We start from the raw sequence: 22,091 nt of genomic DNA on the forward strand, positions 1-22,091 counted from the left end.
TCTGCTGGATATGAGCAGAGAAGGAGAGAGAAGAGTCAAAGATGACCCAAGGTTTCCACATGATTCGATTCACAATCTGTAGCATATTTAAGCTGATACTCTCGTCCATCCACTGGATTTTGAAACACTTGTGTCCTCATCATCTGGGGACAAAATATGCATTTGGTACATGGTCGATGGCCTAGATTTCCTTCACCCCTGGTCCAACATTGCGTTGAGTATTCTCATAAATTTGAAGACCTTAGATGTGTAATATTGGACCACATTCCAGCTAATATAAGAGGGGGGGATCGCAATCGTCAGCTAATACAAAGAGAACAGCGTTGGATCGATAGACTTAGATCCTTGATGCCAGAAGGTTTAAACAATAGAGTGGAAAGCGTTCCTTTAAGATTCATGTGATCAATGCCAGAGTATTGCCCTTTAAATTCAGCCCTGCAGTATGATAGGTTTAGAGTGCACAGGAAGTAGTTTAAATACTTCCCGTTCAGCAGGAGCAATTATAATGGAGAAAGCTGGTGGTCCTGGAAGGTGCTCCTTCGTTCCCTGAGTATGTGAGTTTTCCGATTACTCTCCTCTATCTGAAGATAACTGATTTAATTATATTTTGCTGTATTTTTGTAGGTGCTGAGAAGGGTTGGTTAGTCCGGCTCCTTAAGAAGCAAAGAGCGAAGCGGGAGCTCGCCGTCGGGCACGGACAGGTTGATTTGCCCCAGCACAAAACCACAGCTAAGTACTTTCAGAGTTGTCGCACAATGAGCAAATATATAGAATTGATAAGCCGGTGCGCAAGAGGTTTTTATGACTAATGAGGATTCTAGCCAGCGTGAACTGATTATCAGACACGCAGAGCCGAGCGGTCAGTTATTTTAGTCTTAAGTGCTAACAGCTGTGACCGAGAGTCTGAAGTCTTTTCCTCTATAACATTGCAGTTATCAAAATAGTAGAGTAAGAGCTTGCTCCTATTAGTATGTAATATCTCAACAAGCAGGGGCAGTATGGGATCCTACACGCATCAAGAAGCAGTTAGGATGTGGCAGTGGGCTACCACCTACAGCATGGTGCTCAGAGCCAAATATCTGGTGAGAAGAGAGAACAGAATAGGGTGATTCAACTCTACAAATGGTCTTTCCATATGGGCCAAGCCCGCACGATCTTCCGATAGTGAGACACTCCTTCAATAGATCTCTTTGCCATTTATCTCAACAACACAGTTGCTCAGTACTTACGGCAGGCTAGCTTCAGATGCTTTCCTTCTTGATTGGAGGGAGGGTTTTTTGTATGCATATCCTTCAATCCTTCTAATAGGGAAGGCTGCTGAAGCTCAAGCAGAACTTGGGAACCATAATCCTCCTCAGGCCTTATTGGCCATGGCAGATTTGGTTTCTTCTTCTTCTGGAGGTGTCCTCTGAAGAACCTTGGTGATTGGAGTGTTGTCTGACCCTTTTCAGGCAGAATGAGGGGTCTCTCCTGCAGCCCAATCTCCAATCCCAAGCCCTCATGGCTGGGATGTCGAGAGCGTAGAATTTGAATCCCTTCAGCTGCCAGAAGGTGTTTTGAAGGTCCTGCTGGCTTTCAGGAAAGACTCCACTAAGTGATGTTATACTTTCAAATGGAGGAGGTTTGCCATCTGGTGTAAGGGCAAGGCCCTAGATCCTTTTACTTGCCCTACTCAAAAACTGCTTGAGTATCTTCTACACCTTAGAAACTGGGTCGCAAACCAACTCTGTAAGGATTCACCTCAGTGCAATTAGCACTTACTATTATCTTGTAGAAGGTAAGGCCATCTCTGCACAGCCTCTAGTTCGTTTCATGTGAGTTTTGTTTCCAATAAAGCCCCTCATCAAACCTCCGATAGTGTCATGGGACCTCATTGTGACCCTTACCCAGCTAATGAAAGCCCCTTTTGAGCTATTTGATTTCTGTCATCTGAAGGTTTTTTTGTGGTGGGCACTTCAGCTCACAGAGTTGGTGAGCTGCAGGCCCTAATAGTGAATCCATCTTACACTGAGTTTCGTTATAACAGAGTAGTTCTCCTTACCCCATCCTAAGTTCCTTCCCAAGGTGGTGGTCAGAGTTCCATCTTAACCAGTCAGTTATCCTGCCAACATTTTTCTTAAAGCTTCATGCCCATTCTTGCAAAAGTGCACTGCACACCTAGAACTGCAAGTGAGCCTTAACCTTCTATCTGGGGTGGACTAAAGCCCATAGACAGTCCATCCAGCTTTTTGTTTTTTCTTACCCAAACAGGATGGGGCAGCCATTGGTAAATGCACTTTGTCCAATTTGTCTAGAAGACTGCATATTTTACTTATGCTCAGGCTGAGCTGGCTTATAGGGTTGTGTCATGGCTCACAATGTCAGGGCCATGGCTGTGTTTGTAGCCCACTTGACATCAGCCTTCATTGAAGAGATTTGCAAAGTTGCAATGTATGGTCCACAAAGAGAGAAGGGGGAGGTATACAGGTCTTCAGCCCACACATTCACATCTCACTACTGCTTTGAATAGAATACTTGACACAACAGCCACTTTGGTTAGAAAGTTCTGCAGAATTTGTTTGGCATCTAGAATCAAACTCTACTCTCCTAGGCTCATTCTTTTGTGTTCCAGGCTTCACCTTCACAACAGGGCCATTTTTTGTAGTTACTGTTGTTGGTTCTGGTTATCCTTGCCGTTACAAGTCTCTATTGACTCTTTGTTGTTTTCAATGAGCCTGGTAGCTAGCGATTCCCATATGTGAGAACTATAGTCCTGTTTGTTCTTGGAGAAAGCGAAGTTGCTCATTTGTGGCATGTATTCTCTGAGGGCAGAAGGACAGAAGTTCTCATATACTCTTCCACCTCCCCTAGGAGTTTTATCCTTTTATGATTTTGCTGCGTGAGTTGGGCAGGCGCGAAGGCATTCACTCATACACAGTCGGGCCTGCCAAAGCCTTCCAGAAACTGAAGGTTGGGCAGTGTCCACACTGGGGCTCTGTTGTTGTCATCACCCATATGTGAGAACTTATGTCCTGCTGTACTCGGAGAACACCTGATACAGTTGAGTAACTTCACTTTAGTCTTGAGGTATCAGATAAGCAAGAAGAGCAAGGCCTGTTTCAAAATAGAATACTTAATTTCATGGATCCCTTTTGTCATATAAACCTTGAATCTCCTTTCTAAAAGATGGTATGTGTAAAAAGCCGTATGCTAATTAAGCAAAAATAGTTCACAATGGTTACATTACTAGCAGAAAGAGAAGTCCACAGAATGGAAGATCTCACTGAGTATCCTTTCAAATTCAAACAGCTTCAATTTTCAGTAAATCTGTACTGTGTTACGATGGAAAGCAAATTATAAGAACCATCTTTAGGCGTCATTGGCACTGATTCTGAGGGAACAGTTCTTATGTATCTTGTGTCTAGGGCAGCTCCTGTTGTCGTTCTTTTTTTTTTTTTTTTTTTTTTAATATATTTTTATTAAAAGTATGAAAGGCATATAACAAAAACAGGCAAAATTTTTCGTATGTTGCAACATACAGTGGGGGAAATAAGTATTTGATCCCTTGCTGATTTTGTAAGTTTGCCCACTGACAAAGACATGAGCAGCCCATAATTGAAGGGTAGGTTATTAGTAACAGTGAGAGATAGCACATCACAAATTAAATCCGGAAAATCACATTGTGGAAAGTATATGAATTTATTTGCATTCTGCAGAGGGAAATAAGTATTTGATCCCTCTGGCAAACAAGACCTAATACTTGGTGGCAAAACCCTTGTTGGCAAGCACAGCGGTCAGACGTCTTCTGTAGTTGATGATGAGGTTTGCACACATGTCAGGAGGAATTTTGGTCCACTCCTCTTTGCAGATCATCTCTAAATCATTAAGAGTTCTGGGCTGTCACTTGGCAACTCGCAGCTTCAGCTCCCTCCATAAGTTTTCAATGGGATTAAGGTCTGGTGACTGGCTAGGCCACTCCATGACCCTAATGTGCTTCTTCCTGAGCCACTCCTTTGTTGCCTTGGCTGTATGTTTTGGGTCATTGTCGTGCTGGAAGACCCAGCCACGACCCATTTTTAAGGCCCTGGCGGAGGGAAGGAGGTTGTCACTCAGAATTGTACGGTACATGGCCCCATCCATTCTCCCATTGATGCGGTGAAGTAGTCCTGTGCCCTTAGCAGAGAAACACCCCCAAAACATAACATTTCCACCTCCATGCTTGACAGTGGGGACGGTGTTCTTTGGGTCATAGGCAGCATTTCTCTTCCTCCAAACACGGCGAGTTGAGTTCATGCCAAAGAGCTCAATTTTTGTCTCATCTGACCACAGCACCTTCTCCCAATCACTCTCGGCATCATCCAGGTGTTCACTGGCAAACTTCAGACGGGCCGTCACATGTGCCTTCCGGAGCAGGGGGACCTTGCGGGCACTGCAGGATTGCAATCCGTTATGTCGTAATGTGTTACCAATGGTTTTCGTGGTGACAGTGGTCCCAGCTGCCTTGAGATCATTGACAAGTTCCCCCTTGTAGTTGTAGGCTGATTTCTAACCTTCCTCATGATCAAGGATACCCCACGAGGTGAGATTTTGCGTGGAGCCCCAGATCTTTGTCGATTGACAGTCATTTTGTACTTCTTCCATTTTCTTACTATGGCACCAACAGTTGTCTCCTTCTCGCCCAGCGTCTTACTGATGGTTTTGTAGCCCATTCCAGCCTTGTGCAGGTGTATGATCTTGTCCCTGACATCCTTAGACAGCTCCTTGCTCTTGGCCATTTTGTAGAGGTTAGAGTCTGACTGATTCACTGAGTCTGTGGACAGGTGTCTTTCATACAGGTGACCATTGCCGACAGCTGTCTGTCATGCAGGTAACGAGTTGATTTGGAGCATCTACCTGGTCTGTAGGGGCCAGATCTCTTACTGGTTGGTGGGGGATCAAATACTTATTTCCCTCTGCAGAATGCAAATAAATTCATATACTTTCCACAATGTGATTTTCCGGATTTAATTTGTGATGTGCTATCTCTCACTGTTACCAATAACCTACCCTTCAATTATGGGCTGCTCATGTCTTTGTCAGTGGGCAAACTTACAAAATCAGCAAGGGATCAAATACTTATTTCCCCCACTGTACATGACACGTCTGTGAAGTCTCTCTAGTGACACCAGAGCAACAGCAACTCGTATATCCTGGATGATAAGCAACTTCAAACAAATTCTCAACTTGTAAATACTCAACTTGTAAATAAATGCATGGGAGCTGCAGTTCCAAATACACATGAGCAAGTATCATATCAGCCATTAGTACGTATAACCTTCCACCTCATTTTTATTTTTCTTCCCCCCCCCCCCCCCCCCCCCCTCCCCCCCCCCCTCTCTCCCCCCCTCTCTCCCCTGCTCCTGGAGAAACCTGAGAATCAAGATACGACTTCTCAAAGAGCTGCCAGACATATCCATATCCCCGTCCTCTCTGTCCCAAGGACTTATAACGCTCCTGCTCCCAGTAAGCCATCTGCTTCATTCTGGCTAGCCAAAGATTGACAACCGGGGGCTCTTCAAGCGTCCAGTGTGCCAGGATTGTTTTACGTGCCACCATGAGGGCTACACCCACAAACCGAACTTGAGGATATTGCAGGCCCTGCTCACTTAATTGAGACTCATCCCCCAACAACAGGATCTTGTAAGACCACTCTATAGGAATCCCTAGCGTGCACTCCAGCATTTCCAATACTTTCCTCCAAAACTGAGCTAACTTTGTGCATTCCAGGAAAGTGTGAATTAATGTGCCCTTTCTATGTTTACACCTCGTGCATGTACTGTCCTCCCATAGCCCCATGCGCTTACCCTTTTCCCGTGTTATGAATGCCCCATGCAGTAGCTTGAATTGCATCTCTTGCAAGTTCGCACTGGGGGTTGATTTAAAAGCCAGTGTAAAGTAATTAGAAAGCATGTCCACTGTGACCTCTTCTCCCACCTGCTCCCCCCACCAACTTGCCAAGCCAGCAAAAAAAATAGCCGCCTCCTGCTCATTCCCCAGGGCATACCACACCACCAGCTTGTTTGCTGATTCTGGCATCTGACAGAACAGCATATCCAATCGGGTGAAAGCAGGCCCCCGGGACTTCGCAGGGGTCAATGTGGCACAATAGTGCCTCCACTGTAGAAATGGAAAAAAAATCTGCCCTCCCTAGGTTCCACTTGGCCTGCGTCTGCTCAAACGAGGGGAAAGACCCCTCTTCAGATGTAATAAAATGTCCCACATATCGACACCCATTTTTTGCCCATATCTTAAACCGTGACACCCCTTGTCCCGCTGGAAAATCAGGGTTGTCCACTGCAGCCAGGAATGGAGATGCTCCTGTAGCCTTCCCCAGACTTCCTCTCCACCACTCCCAAGCCCTCTGTAACGGCTGTAACAAAAACTGCAGTTCTCCCTTCCTGCCCACCCTCCTCTATATCAGATTAAATGTAGAGTGAGGGAGAAGTTCGTCTTGCCAGATGTTTTTCGGTGCGTATCTATCAGTACTCCCATGTAGTTCGTAGATCCACCTAAGTAAGGCTGCCACATTATACGGGCAGAGGTCTGGAAAGTTTAAACCGCCCTTAGCTCTGGGTAAGGTTAGCTTGGCAAAGCTGATTCTAGCCCTAGGCCCGGCCCAGATAAAAGTGCCTATGAAGCCTTTGTAATACAACTCATCCTTGCGTGTAATCCACAGTGGCAACATTTGCAAAGAATACAGAATTTTTGGTAGCATTACCATTTTAACAAGGGCTACTCTACCCAGTAGGGAAAGTGGCAAATCCTTCCAGCACTGGCACAACGCCTTAAGGCTGTCCAGCTTATCCAGTACATTCCGCTTGTAAATCTCTCGCATGTCTCTATGTAAGTACACTCCCAAATATTTTAGCTTACCCTCTGACCATGCCAAGGGAAAATTAGGCAGCTGCCTGCATGCACACGGGGATGACACCGGCAAGGCCTCCGACTTATCGAAGTTAATCTGCAAGCCTGAAAACGATCCGAACTGCATGAGCAAATCTACCAGGTTATGGACACTTGCTGAGGCATTATCTAAATAAATGAGCAAGTCATCAGCGAACAAATTAATTTTGACTTCCTGGGACCCCAATCTAATACCTTCTACTGTACTGGTCTGGCGAATTTTAATAGCAAAGGGCTCTAAAGACAGTACGAATAGCATGGGCGAGAGTGGACAGCCCTGCCGCGTGCCCCTTTCCAATGAGAAAGTCTGAGATAATGCCCCATTGATTAGTATCTGGGCTGTAGGATGGCTATATAGAGCTCGGATTCCACCCAAAAATTCTCCCATAATGCCAAATTGAGATAAGAACAAATAATCCCATAAGATCTTATCAAAAGCTTTCTCAGCATCTAAACTTGTAATTATTGCGTCTCTGGGGTCCTTTCCTTTTCTTTGCATAACTGTCAACGCTCTCAAGATATTAGAGGAGGCATACCTCCCTGGTACAAATCCTGCTTGGTCCGTGTGTATTAACTCAGGCAGAACCCTTCCCAGCCTATTTGCCATAATATTCGCAAACAGTTTAATATCTTGATTTAAGAGTGAGATTGGTCTATAAGAGCCCAACTTCTCCTCATCCCTGCCAGGTTTAGGAAGCACTACTATATGGGCATGTGTGAGACCTCCTCCCGCCCTTCCAGAAATACATAGGTGATGGCATAATTCTTGAAAAGGGGAGCAGACTTTATTTCCCAGAATCTTGTAAAATTCAGGCCCTAACCCATCGGACCCGGCGCTTTGGCTAGCTTTCAACGTTTAATCGCCTGACTAACCTCTTCTCCCACTACCGGTTCATTCAGTTGGTCTCTCTGCTCATTGGATAGCTGTGGTAGAGAAATATCCTTGAAGAATGCCTCCCTTTGCTCCCTGTCTACCTCTCCTTTATTATATAACGCTTTATAAAATCTCACAAACTCCTCTTGTATGCCTTCATTCGTGGACACTACCTCCCCTACAGGCGACTTTATCTTTGTGATGATCTTCCTTGCCCCTCTACATTTCACCAAAGACATCAACTTCCCTCCCTCTGACGGGCACATCTCCCCCTTAACTGTTGTAGTTGGTTTGACAGGGTAACTAAGCGCTCATTTCTCTCCCTGTTCTTTTTCGCTGTATACGCCAGTATGTGTCCCCTGAGTACAGCCTTTCCCGCTTCCCAGTACACAATAGGGTTCACTGTCTCTGGATCGTTGTCCTTTATGTAATTGTCCCATGCTAACATTAGAAAAGTGCAAAATTCCAAATCCAAGTACAAGGTAGGGTTCATTCGCCACATCCGGGTCTCACTGCCCTGCCTCCATTGTATATCCACCCATACCAAACAGTGATCGGACACTGCCCCATCTACTATTTCTGCCGCATGCGCCTTCGATAGAAGGGAGGAATCTACCAATAAATAATCCAGCCTCGCATACACCCCATGCACTTGTGAGAAAAACGTATAATCGTAGGACTCTGGATTCATCACGCGCCATATATCAATTAACCCCAATTCTTTCATCAGAAAGTTTACCCCTTTATCTTTCCATGCCGGGGGACGTGGTTTTGCTGGCTTGCAGTCTATCAGGGGGTCTGCAGTAATATTAAAATCTCCCCCAACTACCAGCTTGTACCCGCTAACCGACACCAACTGCGCCAGTACCCCCGAGAAGAAAGAGTGGGAGTATATATTGGGAGCATATATAGAACAAAGAGCTACTCTCTGACCCGCTACCTCCCCCAACCAAATAACATACCGACCTTCCGGATCCTGCACTATCTTGTGTGGTAACATGGTGCTTTTTATGAAACAGAATGACAACCCCCCGTTGCCTGTTGTTGAAGGACGAGGATACTAATTCTCCCACCCAGCCTCGTTGTAGTTTTCTGTGCTCTTGTTGCGTGAGATGTGTCTCCTGCATAAAAAGTACATCAACTTTCATCCTGGCACAATAAGACAAAACCTTAGAGCGTTTAATAGGGGAATGAATACCATCCACATTCAAGGACCCAAATCTCAAACTACCCATGTGGTTTCATGCATCTGGTGGGCTTGCTGATTACCTGAGCTCCAAAGGCAGTGTCCCAGCTCACCACCTCCCACTCAAAGAATGGCTTTCTCCTTTTTCCACTCCTGTCTTCACACCAGGCTGTAGTCTCCCCTACTCCAGGAGCCCCCTTCCCTCATCCCCCCATCCGCTCTCCACCCGCTCTCCCCACTCACACGCAAACCTTCCTTCCCTTTTACTGCCTTCCCCCTTCCCTCCAGAACACCCAGTGTTGCAACCCCTGCCCAAGGAAGCTGCTCCCCCCTCCTTCCTCCTCTCCCCGATCCCCCCTCTGCTGCAGCCATTATGTTATTCATGACCACTGCTTCTTACTACTCCCCCACCTCTTAAACAGGTATACCTTTAGTAATCCCAACCCAGAATATTTCCTCATAGAATACCCGCTGTATTGCTGCCTCCTCTTTAGTTTACTACAGCATTACCTGCGAGGCTAAATGAATACAAATAGTTAATTATCCGCATAACTATGCTCAAAAGAAAAAGGGAGAAACAAAAAAGGATGCAGACATGCTCTGTGTGGGTGAGCTATGGGTACTCTCCTCAAGCCTGCAGCGGTCTTCACTAGCATCCCCGCAGTCTCCAAAGTAGCAGGCTCAAAGACACAGTCTCAGCTCCGCAGTTAATATGTGAGTTTCTTCCGTCTGCATTACCGCCAAGCCTCAGATGCCTCTTCCTTAACACTCACAATCTCATAACCCTGCTGCACCAGTACCCTCCAGGGGAAGTTGTCCACCGTATGTGAGGAGTGGTCTGGTCACAAGGTCATAAAACAAGCAGTGCAGTCCTCGCATTATGGAGCCACGTGCTCATCTCCTGATTCACTGTCCTTAAAACATATCAAATGTTCTGATACACAGTTTTATCCACTGCCGGCTTAAGTCCCCTGGCATGGCCCCAGCTCACTTCAGTCGGTCTACAAACGATTGAAGCTCCTCTGGTTTCTCCATAAACAGGACTTGCCCCTCATGCAGCACTCTCACCTTTGCTGGGTATTGTAGTGAGAGCTTGATCCCTTTGTGAAAAAGCTGGGAGCAAAATGGAGACAGGCGCTTTTGGAGCTCCGATACTTTCGGCGAGAAGTCTGGGAATAACAGCACTGCGGCTCCCTGGTACTCCAGCTTTCTTTTCTGACGATATTTTTCCATCAATCTCGCCTTGTCAGCATAGTTGAAGATTCGGGCGATCACAGGGCGCGGCCTGCTGTTCTGGTCTTTCAGGGCACCCACTCGATGCACCCGTTCCGCCTTCAGTCGCTGTCCCTCCAACTCTAGGCCCAGCTCTTTTGGTAGCCACGTTTCCACTAATTCCCAGATCTCCTTCTCTTTCACAGTCTCTGGCACTCCTACCAACTGAATGTTGTTGTGCCTACTCCTATTTTCCTGATCCTCTACCCTGTCCTCTAGCACTTTGCATCTTTTTTCCATGACCGCCAGCTGAGCTTCAATTCCACTCACCGCATCTTGGTGAGAGATCCGCTCCTCTGCAAGCTGTATTCGGGTACTCTGTGCCGCCATATTTTCTTTTAAGTCGTCCATAAAGGCATGTAGCGTGGACAGCTTATCATCCAGCACTGCAGCCATGTGCTTCATTATTTCTTGGATTGCCGCTGCTTGCAAAGCAACCACCGGAGGATCTGAACTCGCTGTTTCTTCCCCCTTCTCCTTTCCAGTCGCCATGTTGACCGTGCTTTGCGATCTGCGCCCTTTCTGTGTTCGCGGGGTCTTTGCCGGCATTACCTGCTTGCCGCACCACGCCGCTGGATCGTCTGCGCTAACTCTTCCTAGTGCTGTCCGCTGACTTTTTCTTATTAATTTAGGGGTTGAATCGGGGCAGAAAGTGCAATAAAATGCCGTTTTATTAGCGTGGCAGAGGAGAGCAGCCGCGGGATGTCCGTCTAGGTTCCTGCCATCACGTGACCCCCCTGTTGTCATTCTGATTGGTATTTTTTTTTGCCTGGTGGATTCTTTAGTTGCAAAACTTCCCAGACCCGCTATGATACATTTCCAATCTCCTGAACACTCTTCTGACCCCTCCCTGACTTCCCAGATTTCCAATTCCATTTTGATGCCTCAAGGGTGCATGTTGAAGCCTATTCTATAAAGGAACCAAGGTGCTATATAGCTAGTATAAGTGCAAGTGACTAAATGTGGCAGTTACATGTGTAACATACAGTTTCCCCGAGAGAGAGAAAAGGGTCAGACCAAGGGGGGGGGGGGGAGTTGAGAGGGAGAGACTAGTGGTTGACAGATACAGCATAGATGATTTGGTGGGGTTTTGACAGTGAGAGAGAGAAGGAGAGAGAGAGAGACAGACCAGTGGTATTGGATGTCAATGGCATACACACTGGTTGGTGTCTTGGTCCTGTTTGAAATGATTGGGAAATGACATTTCCCATGTTTTGTGTTGCTTTCTGCCTGAAACAGGAAATAAAACCACAACATTTGTTTTCTTGTATCGTTAATGATACGCATTTTTCTGAGAGTGCTCCCTCTATCAAAAGGGTGCGCACAAAGAGTACACATATCTTCACAGTATTCATAAAGAGTGTACCCTACTTTGGAAGAGTGTGCACACTTTTTGAAAGAGGGTACGCTTTTACTTTATAGTGTGTGTATGTGGTATAGTAAAACCATAAATCAAACAGCATAAACCATTATGCCCGTGTGAATAGCGTGTGCATATGCATACTATTGGAAAAGTGTACCCTCTTTTAGAAAGAAGTTACACTCTTTTGAAAGAAGTGCAATTTTATTTTTGCAGAAAGAGGGTACGTTCTTTCCAACAGTGTGCTCTAATGATATTGTTCCTATAATGAAAAAAAATGAAAGTTCCTGTAAACAACACAGAATATGATGTGAAACAAAAATATTTGGGCTGCACACTTGTATTAAAAATTAGCAGAGACTACTGCTGTACAGTGTTTCCCTAATGCAGTACAATACCAGGAAAGAATGATGCTCTCAAAGTAGTATTTATTCTGCACAAATCATTGGTAAAGTTAGTTGAAGCACCCCAATATCTTTCTCTGAGTTTTATGTTTAGGAGGGAAATCTTTGCCTCAGCCTCTCCATAGAGCCCTTGGAGAATAGTATAAATAGTGGTGTTTAAAGAGCAGCCAGTGCCGAATTTGTGGAGAAACACAGCTTTAATGTTCAATTATTTTTTATTCTTTTTGTAGATATAGGGGCCCTTTTACTAAGGCGCGTAGGTGCCTACACGCGCCCAACATGTGTTGATTCTGAGTTACCGCTTGGCCCGTGCAGTAATTTCATTTTTGACACATGTCCGCTACGTGCACCAGAAAATATATTTTATTTTCTGGCATCAGGCAAAATTTGGGCGGTAACTCCGTTTTGATGTTTGTAGGTGATTACCGCATGGTTAACGCGAGAGACCTTACCGCTAAGTCAATGGCTGGCAGTAAGGTCTGAGACCCAAAATGGACGTATGCCAATTTTTATTTTGCCGCACGTCTATTTTCAGCAAAAATTTAAAAAAAAAGGCATTTTTTGACAGGCGCGCTGAAAAATGGATCAGCGTGCGCCCAAAACACGTGCCTACACTAGTGCAGGCCATTTTTCAGTGCACCTTAGTAAAAGCACTTCAGGAAGCATTTGTTGGCTGAACAGGGTTCTTTTTGATTCTACTTGGTAGAAATACACATCTATACACTACTGTTAATACAAATATTTATCTTTAAAACATTCATATGTGTATATGTGTGTCCTCATAACTGATTTGTTGTTTTGTCTTCAGGGAAGTGAAAATAAAAACTGGTGACTGGTTCTTTGAGGAGCGAGCAAAGAAGTTTTCTCTTTCAGGTAGAAATCTTCTTAATGATGCACTGGATAGTTATGTGGATTTATTGCTCCAATTTCATGCAAAGTTGTACACAACTCTTTCTTGTAAAGACACTGAAGTGATGCTGGATTGCAGTTGAGGTTGGATGTTAAAGAGCATGGGCACCAGTGCTAAATAGTCTTCTTGATTAAGATGACATTAACAAGGGTAGATAAATACCAGATAATTTTGTGATATTATTTGCACTATAAAATGTGTCTGACACAGAGTTTTGCTCCTCCCTCCTGTTTTCAGTAGACTCGCTCAAAAGAGCTACTGGCAAATCCTAAATAGACCAGATTAATAGCTAAAAACATTTATTGCATCTAAGCAAGTTGTGGCAAGTTGAGTGAAAAGAGGGTGTTGGTGAAGGGAGTGAAATAAGGGAGACAGAGAGAGAGAATGGAATGGAGTCCCTTTAAATAAAAGATATCTGTTTATTTTTTTTTTAATTATGGGATCAATATTCAAAGGCTCCTGCCTACTTAACTGTTTGTGGGTAAGCCACCCACACTCGGTGTTACTTAGGGGATTGTTTACTAAAGCTTAGCTCCAGTTATCTGCAGCAGGGCCCATAGAGCCTTAGAGGCTTGGGAGGAGCAGACACAGGGCTTCGGGGCCTCTGGTTTGGCTGGCGGGGGTCCCGAAACCCTGCCAGGAGAAGCCTTCCTCCAGTGTTGTTCTCCGTCGCATTGCCTGCCCTGCGGCTGCTTTTCCCCTCACGTTTCTTCATGGGTTAAAAAAATGAACATTATTATTATTTGTAGCATAGGAGCCAACTTTTCAAAATGATTGGGGGTGCTGAATGAATGCAACCAAATATTCTCTTTCTCCCTCCACTTGCCACCACCAAAAATAGTCTTAGACTACATTCACCTTTTGTTTTGTTTTTAAAAAATATATTTTATTGCAACATTCAGATAAAACAATTAACAACGGAGCAATACCAAATTGAAAATGAATGGTGTGCAAAATTAGTGTACTGTCTAAGTAGTTGCATGGTACAAGTGTAAAAACTTGTGCCACAGCATTTCTTATCATCAGCTGTGGCAGACAGTGAGACTGCCAGCTGTGATGATAGGTCCTAAGTTCAAAACAGGTCATTTCCCTCATATTGACTAACCATAGCTGCAGATAAGTACATAAGTAATGCCACACTGGGAAAAGACCAATGGTCCATCGAGCCCAGCATCCTGTCCACGACAGCGGCCAATCCAGGCCAAGGGCACCTGACAAGCTTCCCAAAATAGTGGTGGTGGTGAATCTTCTGCCACCCAATAGGACAGAATCAATTTCTTGATGAGCAAAAGAGCATTATTAAGAAAGTGGCACAGCGAGGCCAAGAGGCCCTGCTCCACCAAGTGTTCCCTGAATGCAGTGAGCAGTAGAACATCAAACATCTATTTTAAAACTAAACCAGCCAGAATAGTACAGATTGTCGATCCTGCATAGTCAATGCCAACAGAAAACCATGTCGTTTTCAGACACAGATACACCCTAATCCACTATAGAATAAGTAACCACAAACTGGTTTTAATCATTGTGAACACTGAGACCTGCTAGTGAGCATTAGCAGTATAGCAAATTTTAAATAAAATATAAACTAACAGTAGAAATATTTAGACAAAATTAAACTGAACCCCCAAGAAGCCAGACTCTGCATACAATGCAACACCACAGAAACAGAAAATGTCCCCTAGTACTGTGCAAAATATAAAGACAGCAGATGTTAAGTTTTTTCAAATTTACAAGTACCAATCACCACTTTACAAATTAACAAATAGAAATAAAACAAATATAGAAAATAAAATAATACCATTTTCTCCGAGGACAAGCAGGCTGCTTGTTCTCACTGATGGGTGACGTCCACGGCAGCCCCTCCAATCGGAAACTTCACTAGCAAAGTCCTTTGCTAGCCCTCGCGCGCCCGCGCGCACCGCGCATGCGCGGCCGTCTTCCCGCCCGAAACCGGCTCGAGCCGGCCAGTCTTCTTTTGTCCGCACTCGGTACGGTCGTGTTTTCGCCGTGTCGAGCCCCGGAAAGTCGACCTCGCGCGTCCAATTTGTTTGAACGTGTTTTTTTCCTTCGGGAAAGCTTTGTCCTAGTCGGGAAGTGCTCCGGAAACCCCCCGCCGGGTTTCGTGTAAATCCTCCCCGTACTTCCAGCTTTTTTGCCCCGGTAAGTTTTCTTTCGTCGTCGGGGTAGGCCTTTTTTCGGCCTCGGTCGAGATTTTTTCTCCCTCTAAATTTGGTGCTTCAAATTTCGCCATTTCGGCTTTTGATTTCGCCGGCGTGATTTTTCCGCCCATGACATCGAAGCCTTCCAGCGGCTTCAAGAAGTGCACCCAGTGCGCCCGGGTTATCTCGCTCACTGATCGACACTCGTCGTGTCTTCAGTGTCTGGGGGCCGAGCACCGCCCTCAGAACTGCAGTCTGTGTTCCCTGCTTCAAAGGCGGACTCAGGTAGCGAGACTAGCCCAGTGGAACGTGTTGTTCTCGGGCTCTTCGTCGGCATCGGCACCGGGATCTTCGAGTGCATCGACGTCGTCAGCGTCCAGACCATCTTCCTCGGCCGCCCCTGCATCGAGTGCATCGAGGCATCGGGCCTCTGCATCGGCGCCGAGACATCGGATAGCTGCATCGACGTCGGTGGTACCAGGACCTCGTCTGCTGATGTCGTCGGACGGTGGTGCATCGGGTGGAGTGCAGGTGAGGGCTGTCCATTCCCCTGCTGGTGGCGGTGAGCCCTCGGGTGGGTCTCCGCCTACCCTGAGGGCTCCTGCGGTACAGCCCCCCCGAGATCGACCTTCTTCAGTCTCGGCCCCGAGGAAGCGACGAGTGGATTCGACGTCCTCCTCGTCGGTGCCGGGGAGCTCCGGTGACATGCTTCGGAAGAAATCGAAGAAGCATCGACACCGGTCTCCTCCCCGTGTCGGCACCGAGAGCTCTGGGTCGCCGAGGGATTCGGCACCCAGCAGGCATCGGCACCGAGAGGACCGCTCACCCTCTGTTCAGGAGGTGTCGATGCGCTCCGCTCTGGACAGCCCGGAACAGCCTCCACGCCCGGAACAGGTACTGACGTCGACGCCTGCATCGACCTCTCAGCCTTTCTCTGCAGCCGCTCTAAACGAGAGCCTCCGGGCCGTTCTCCCAGAGATTCTGGGAGAGCTGTTGCGCCCTACCCCTCCGGTACCGGCGGTGCTTGCGCCACCGGTACCGTCGAGCGTGGCGCCGGCTGGCCCATCGCCCAGGTTGAGGTCCCCGACGTCGGTACCGCGTGCGGTACCGACCGCGGCCACCTCCCAGGAAGGCTCCCCGACTACGTCGGCGGAGGGAGCTTCGCCGATGCGGGCGAGGGAGTCTACCTCTCGACGCCCCCATCGTGGACGGGGTTCCACGGAGTCGAGCAGGGCGAGGTTGCAGACACAGGTCCGTGAACTTGTGTCTGACACTGAGGGTGAGGCCTCGTGGGAGGAAGAGGAAGATCCCAGATATTTCTCTGACGAGGAGTCTGGGGGTCTTCCGTCTGATCCCACTCCCTCTCCTGAGAGACAGCTTTCTCCTCCCGAGAGTCTGTCTTTTGCCTCCTTTGTCCGGGAGATGTCTACGGCCATCCCCTTCCCGGTGGTTGTGGAGGACGAGCCCAGGGCTGAAATGTTTGAGCTCCTGGACTATCCTTCTCCACCTAAGGAAGCGTCCACTGTTCCCTTGCACCATGTCCTGAAGAAGACATTGCTTGCGAACTGGACCAAACCATTAACTAATCCCCACATTCCCAAGAAGATCGAGTCCCAGTACCGGATCCATGGGGACCCAGAGCTGATGCGCACTCAGTTGCCTCATGACTCTGGAGTTGTGGATTTGGCCCTAAAGAAGGCTAAGAGTTCTAGGGAACATGCTTCGGCGCCCCCGGGCAAGGACGCTAGAACCTTAGACTCCTTTGGGAGGAAGGCCTACCATTCCTCTATGCTCGTGTCCAAGATCCAGTCTTACCAGCTCTACACGAGCATACACATGCGGAATAATGTGCGGCAGTTGGCGGGCTTGGTTGATGCTCTTCCCCCTGAGCAAGCCAAGCCTTTTCAGGAGGTGGTCAGGCAGCTGAAGGCGTGCAGAAAATTCCTGGCCAGAGGAGTTTATGACACTTTTGATGTTGCGTCCAGGGCCGCTGCTCAAGGTGTGGTGATGCGCAGGCTCTCATGGCTGCGTGCCGCCGACCTGGAGAATAGAATCCAGCAGCGGATTACGGACTTGCCTTGCCGTGCGGATAACATTTTTGGCGAAAAAGTCGAGCAGGTGGTAGAGTCTCTCCACCAGCGGGACACCGCATTCGACAAGTTCGCCCGCCGGCAGCCTTCAGCTTCTACCTCTACAGGTAGACGATTTTTCGGGGGAAGGAAGACTGTTCCCTATACTTCTGGCAAGCGTAGGTACAATCCTCCTTCCCGACAGCCTGCGGCCCAGGCTAAGCCCCAGCGCGCTCGCTCTCGTCAGCAGCGTGCGAATCAGCAAGGCCCCGCGGCTCCCCAGCAAAAGCAAGGGGCGAGCTTTTGACTGGCTCCAGCAGAGCATAGCCGACATCCAAGTGTCAGTGCCGGGCGACCTGCCTGTCGGAGGGAGGTTGAAAGCTTTTCACCAAAGGTGGCCTCTTATAACCTCCGATCAGTGGGTTCTCCAAATAGTCCGGCAAGGATACACCCTCAATTTGGCCTCTCAACCTCCAAATTGTCCACCGGGAGCTCAGTCCTACAGCTTCCAGCACAAGCAGGTACTTGCAGAGGAACTCTCCGCCCTTCTCAGCGCCAATGCGGTCGAGCCCGTGCCATCCGGGCAAGAAGGGCTGGGGTTCTATTCCAGGTACTTCCTTGTGGAAAAGAAAACAGGGGGGATGCGTCCCATCCTAGACCTAAGGGCCCTGAACAAATATCTCGTAAAAGAAAAGTTCAGGATGCTTTCCCTGGGCACCCTTCTCCCCATGATTCAGCAAAACGATTGGCTATGCTCTCTGGACTTGAAGGATGCCTACACACACATCCCGATACTGCCAGCTCACAGACAGTATCTGCGATTTCAGCTGGGCGCACGCCACTTCCAGTACTGTGTGCTACCCTTTGGGCTCGCCTCTGCGCCCAGGGTGTTCACAAAGTGCCTAGCTGTGGTAGCAGCGGCGCTTCGCAGGCTGGGGGTGCACGTGTTCCCATATCTCGACGATTGGCTGGTGAAGAACACATCCGAGGCAGGAGCCCTGCAGTCCATGCAGATGACTATTCGCCTCCTGGAGCTACTGGGGTTTGTGATAAATTACCCAAAGTCCCATCTTCTCCCAGTGCAGAAACTCGAATTCATCGGAGCCCTGCTGGATTCTCGGACGGCTCGCGCCTATCTCCCAGAGGCGAGGGCCAACAACTTGTTGTCCCTCGTCTCGCGGGTGCGAGCGTCCCAGCAGATCACAGCTCGGCAGATGTTGAGATTGCTGGGCCACATGGCCTCCACAGTTCATGTGACTCCCATGGCCCGCCTTCACATGAGATCTGCTCAATGGACCCTAGCCTCCCAGTGGTATCAGGCCGCCGGGGGTCTAGAGGACGTGATCCACCTGTCCACGAGTTTTCTCGAATCCCTGTATTGGTGGACGATTTGCTCCAATTTGACTCTGGGACGTCCCTTCCAAATTCCTCAGCCTCAAAAAGTGCTGACCACGGATGCGTCTCTCCTGGGATGGGGAGCTCATGTCGATGGGCTTCACACCCAAGGAAGGTGGTCCCTCCAAGAAAGCGATCTACAGATCAATCTTCTGGAGTTGCGAGCGATCTGGAACGCTCTGAAGGCTTTCAGAGATCGGCTGTCCCACCAAATTATCCAAATTCAGACAGACAATCAGGTTGCCATGTACTATGTCAACAAGCAGGGGGGCACCGGATCTCGCCCCCTGTGTCAGGAAGCCGTCAGCATGTGGCTCTGGGCTCGCCGTCAAGGCATGGTGCTCCAAGCCACATATCTGGCAGGCGTAAACAACAGTCTGGCCGACAGGTTGAGCAGGATTATGCAACCTCACGAGTGGTCGCTCAATTCCCGTGTGGTGCGACAGATCTTCCAGGCGTGGGGCACCCCCCTGGTGGATCTCTTCGCATCTCAAGTGAACCACAAGGTCCCTCAGTTCTGTTCCAGGCTTCAGGCCCACGGCAGACTGGCGTCGGATGCCTTCCTCCTGGATTGGGGGGAAGGTCTGCTGTATGCTTATCCTCCCATTCCTCTGGTGGGGAAGACTTTGTTGAAACTCAAGCAAGACCGAGGCACCATGATTCTGATTGCTCCCTTTTGGCCGCGTCAGATCTGGTTCCCTCTTCTTCTGGAGTTATCCTCCGAAGAACCGTGGAGATTGGAGTGTTTTCCGACCCTCATCACGCAGGACGAAGGGGCTCTGCTGCATCCCAACCTCCAGTCCCTGGCTCTCACGGCCTGGATGTTGAGGGCGTAGACTTTGCCTCGTTGGGTCTGCCAGAGGGTGTCTCCCGCATCTTGCTTGCTTCCAGGAAAGACTCCACTAAGAGAAGTTACTTCTTTCATTGGAGGAGGTTTGCCGTCTGGTGTGACAGCAAGGCCCTAGATCCTCGCTCTTGTCCTACACAGACCCTGCTTGAATACCTTCTCCACTTGTCTGAGTCTGGTCTGAAGACCAACTCCGTAAGGGTTCACCTTAGTGCAATCAGTGCATACCATTACCAAGTGGAAGGTAAGCCGATCTCAGGACAGCCTTTAGTTGTTCGCTTCATGAGAGGTTTGCTTTTGTCAAAGCCCCCTGTCAAGCCTCCTACAGTGTCATGGGATCTCAATGTCGTTCTCACCCAGCTGATGAAACCTCCTTTCGAGCCACTGAATTCCTGCCATCCGAAGTACTTGACCTGGAAGGTCATTTTCTTGGTGGCAGTTACCTCGGCTCGTAGAGTCAGTGAGCTTCAGGCCCTGGTAGCCCAGGCCCCTTACACCAAATTTCATCACAACAGAGTAGTCCTCCGCACTCACCCTAAGTTTCTGCCAAAGGTTGTGTCGGAGTTCCATCTGAACCAGTCAATTGTCTTGCCAACATTCTTTCCCCGTCCTCATTCCTGCCCTGCTGAACGTCAGCTGCACACATTGGACTGCAAGAGAGCATTGGCCTTCTATCTGGAGCGGACACAGCCCCACAGACAGTCCGCCCAATTGTTTGTTTCTTTTGATCCCAACAAGAGGGGAGTGGCTGTAGGGAAACGCACCATATCCAATTGGCTAGCAGATTGCATTTCCTTCACTTACGCCCAGGCTGGGCTGGCTCTTGAGGGTCATGTCACGGCTCATAATGTTAGAGCCATGGCAGCGTCGGTAGCCCACTTGAAGTCAGCCACCATGGAGGAAATTTGCAAAGCTGCGACGTGGTCATCTGTCCACACATTCACATCTCATTACTGCCTGCAGCAGGATACCCGACGTGACAGTCGGTTCGGGCAGTCAGTTCTTCAGAACCTGTTTGGGCTTTAGGATCCAACTCCACCCCCCGAGGGCCCTGTTTGTTCTGTTCCAGGCTACACTCTCAGTTAGTTGGTAAATTTTTTAGGTCAATCTCAGTTATGTCCTCGCCGTTGCGAGGCCCAATTGACCAATGTTGTTGTTTTGAGTGAGCCTGGGGGCTAGGGATACCCCATCAGTGAGAACAAGCAGCCTGCTTGTCCTCGGAGAAAGCGAATGCTACATACCTGTAGAAGGTATTCTCCGAGGACAGCAGGCTGATTGTTCTCACAAACCCGCCCGCCTCCCCTTTGGAGTTGTGTCTTCCCTTGAAGTGTATTGTCTTGCTACATACTGGACTGGCCGGCTCGAGCCGGTTTCGGGCGGGAAGACGGCCGCGCATGCGCGGTGCGCGCGGGCGCGCGAGGGCTAGCAAAGGACTTTGCTAGTGAAGTTTCCGATTGGAGGGGCTGCCGTGGACGTCACCCATCAGTGAGAACAATCAGCCTGCTGTCCTCGGAGAATACCTTCTACAGGTATGTAGCATTCGCTTTATTGGACTAATACATTTAGCTTTCAGAGGCCAAAACCTTCTTCCTCAGGTCAAGACAGTATACTGCTATTACAGTATCCTGTCCTGACCTGAGGAAGGGGTTTTGGTCTCTGAACATTAGTCAAAATGTGTTAAAATTAGTCCAATAAAAAATTACCTTATTTCCATTTTCTGTTTATAAACATGTATTAACACAGCTACAATAGTAGTTTAACCTAAAGCATAAAAAATAAAAAAATATTTTATCTACCTTTGCTGTCACTGGTTTCTGCTTTCCTCATCTTCTATTCACGCTCTCCCTTCTATCCACCATCTGCCCCTTCCATTCAGTGTCTGCCTTCTCTCTCTCCCTGCCCCTGCAATCCAGTGTCTGCCCTCTGTCTTTCTGCCCCCTCCATCCAGCGTCTGTACCTCTTTCTCTTCCATCCAGTGTCTGCCCCTTCCAACCACTATCTGCTGCCTCTTTCCCTTCCATCCAGTGTCTGCCCCTTCCAACCACTATCTGCTGCCTCTTTCCCTTCCATCCAGTGTCTGCCCCTTCCAACCACTATCTGCTGCCTATTTCCCTTCCATCCAGTGTCTGCTCGCTCTGTCTCTGCCCATTCCATCCACCGTATGCCCCTGTCTGTCCTCTCTCTCCCCCTTCCAACCATTGTATGCCCTCTCTTGCTTCTATCTTGGATCTGCCCTCTTTGTCTCTGCCCTTCCATCCTCTGCCATTTCTCTCCCTTCCATCCAGGGTCTGCCCTTTCTCTCTCTGCCCAATCCATCCACTATCTGCCCTTTCTCTCTCTGATCCATCCATGGTCTGCCATCTCGCCCTCTCCCTTCCATCCAGGATCTGTCCTCTCTCTGTCTCTGCCCCTTCCATCCACCATCTTCCCTTCCTCTCCCTTCCATCCAGGATGTGCCCTTTCTATCTCCGCCCCTTCCATCTACCATGTGCCCTTTCTCTCCCATCCATCCAGGGTCTGCTCTTCCTCTTCTTCATTCCATCCAGGATATGTCCCCCCTCTCCCCCCCCCCATCTCTCTCTCTCTCTCTCTCTCTCTCTCCCCCTTCCATTCATCGACCATCTGTCCTTTCTCTCCCTTCCATCCAGGGTCTTCCCTCTCTACTTCTCTTTCTCTCTGCTCCTGGGCCCCCTT

The 22,091-nt window shown here is 48.4% G+C and overlaps 1 protein-coding gene across 1 annotated transcript in view; it reads left to right on the forward strand.

The window, feature by feature from the left end:
- The window catches only part of LOC115464699 (synaptotagmin-like protein 3), a 66,938-nt gene that overhangs the window by 15,737 nt on the left and 29,110 nt on the right, over positions 1–22,091 (forward strand). Inside the window, exon 3 of the mRNA XM_030195060.1 lies at positions 12,826–12,890. Coding sequence (XP_030050920.1) covers positions 12,826–12,890 — 65 coding nt within the window. The remainder of the gene's footprint in view (positions 1–12,825; positions 12,891–22,091) is intronic.

Source organism: Microcaecilia unicolor, chromosome 3, assembly GCF_901765095.1.
Source record: "Microcaecilia unicolor chromosome 3, aMicUni1.1, whole genome shotgun sequence".
In the NCBI taxonomy this organism is placed as follows: Eukaryota; Metazoa; Chordata; class Amphibia; order Gymnophiona; family Siphonopidae; genus Microcaecilia; species Microcaecilia unicolor.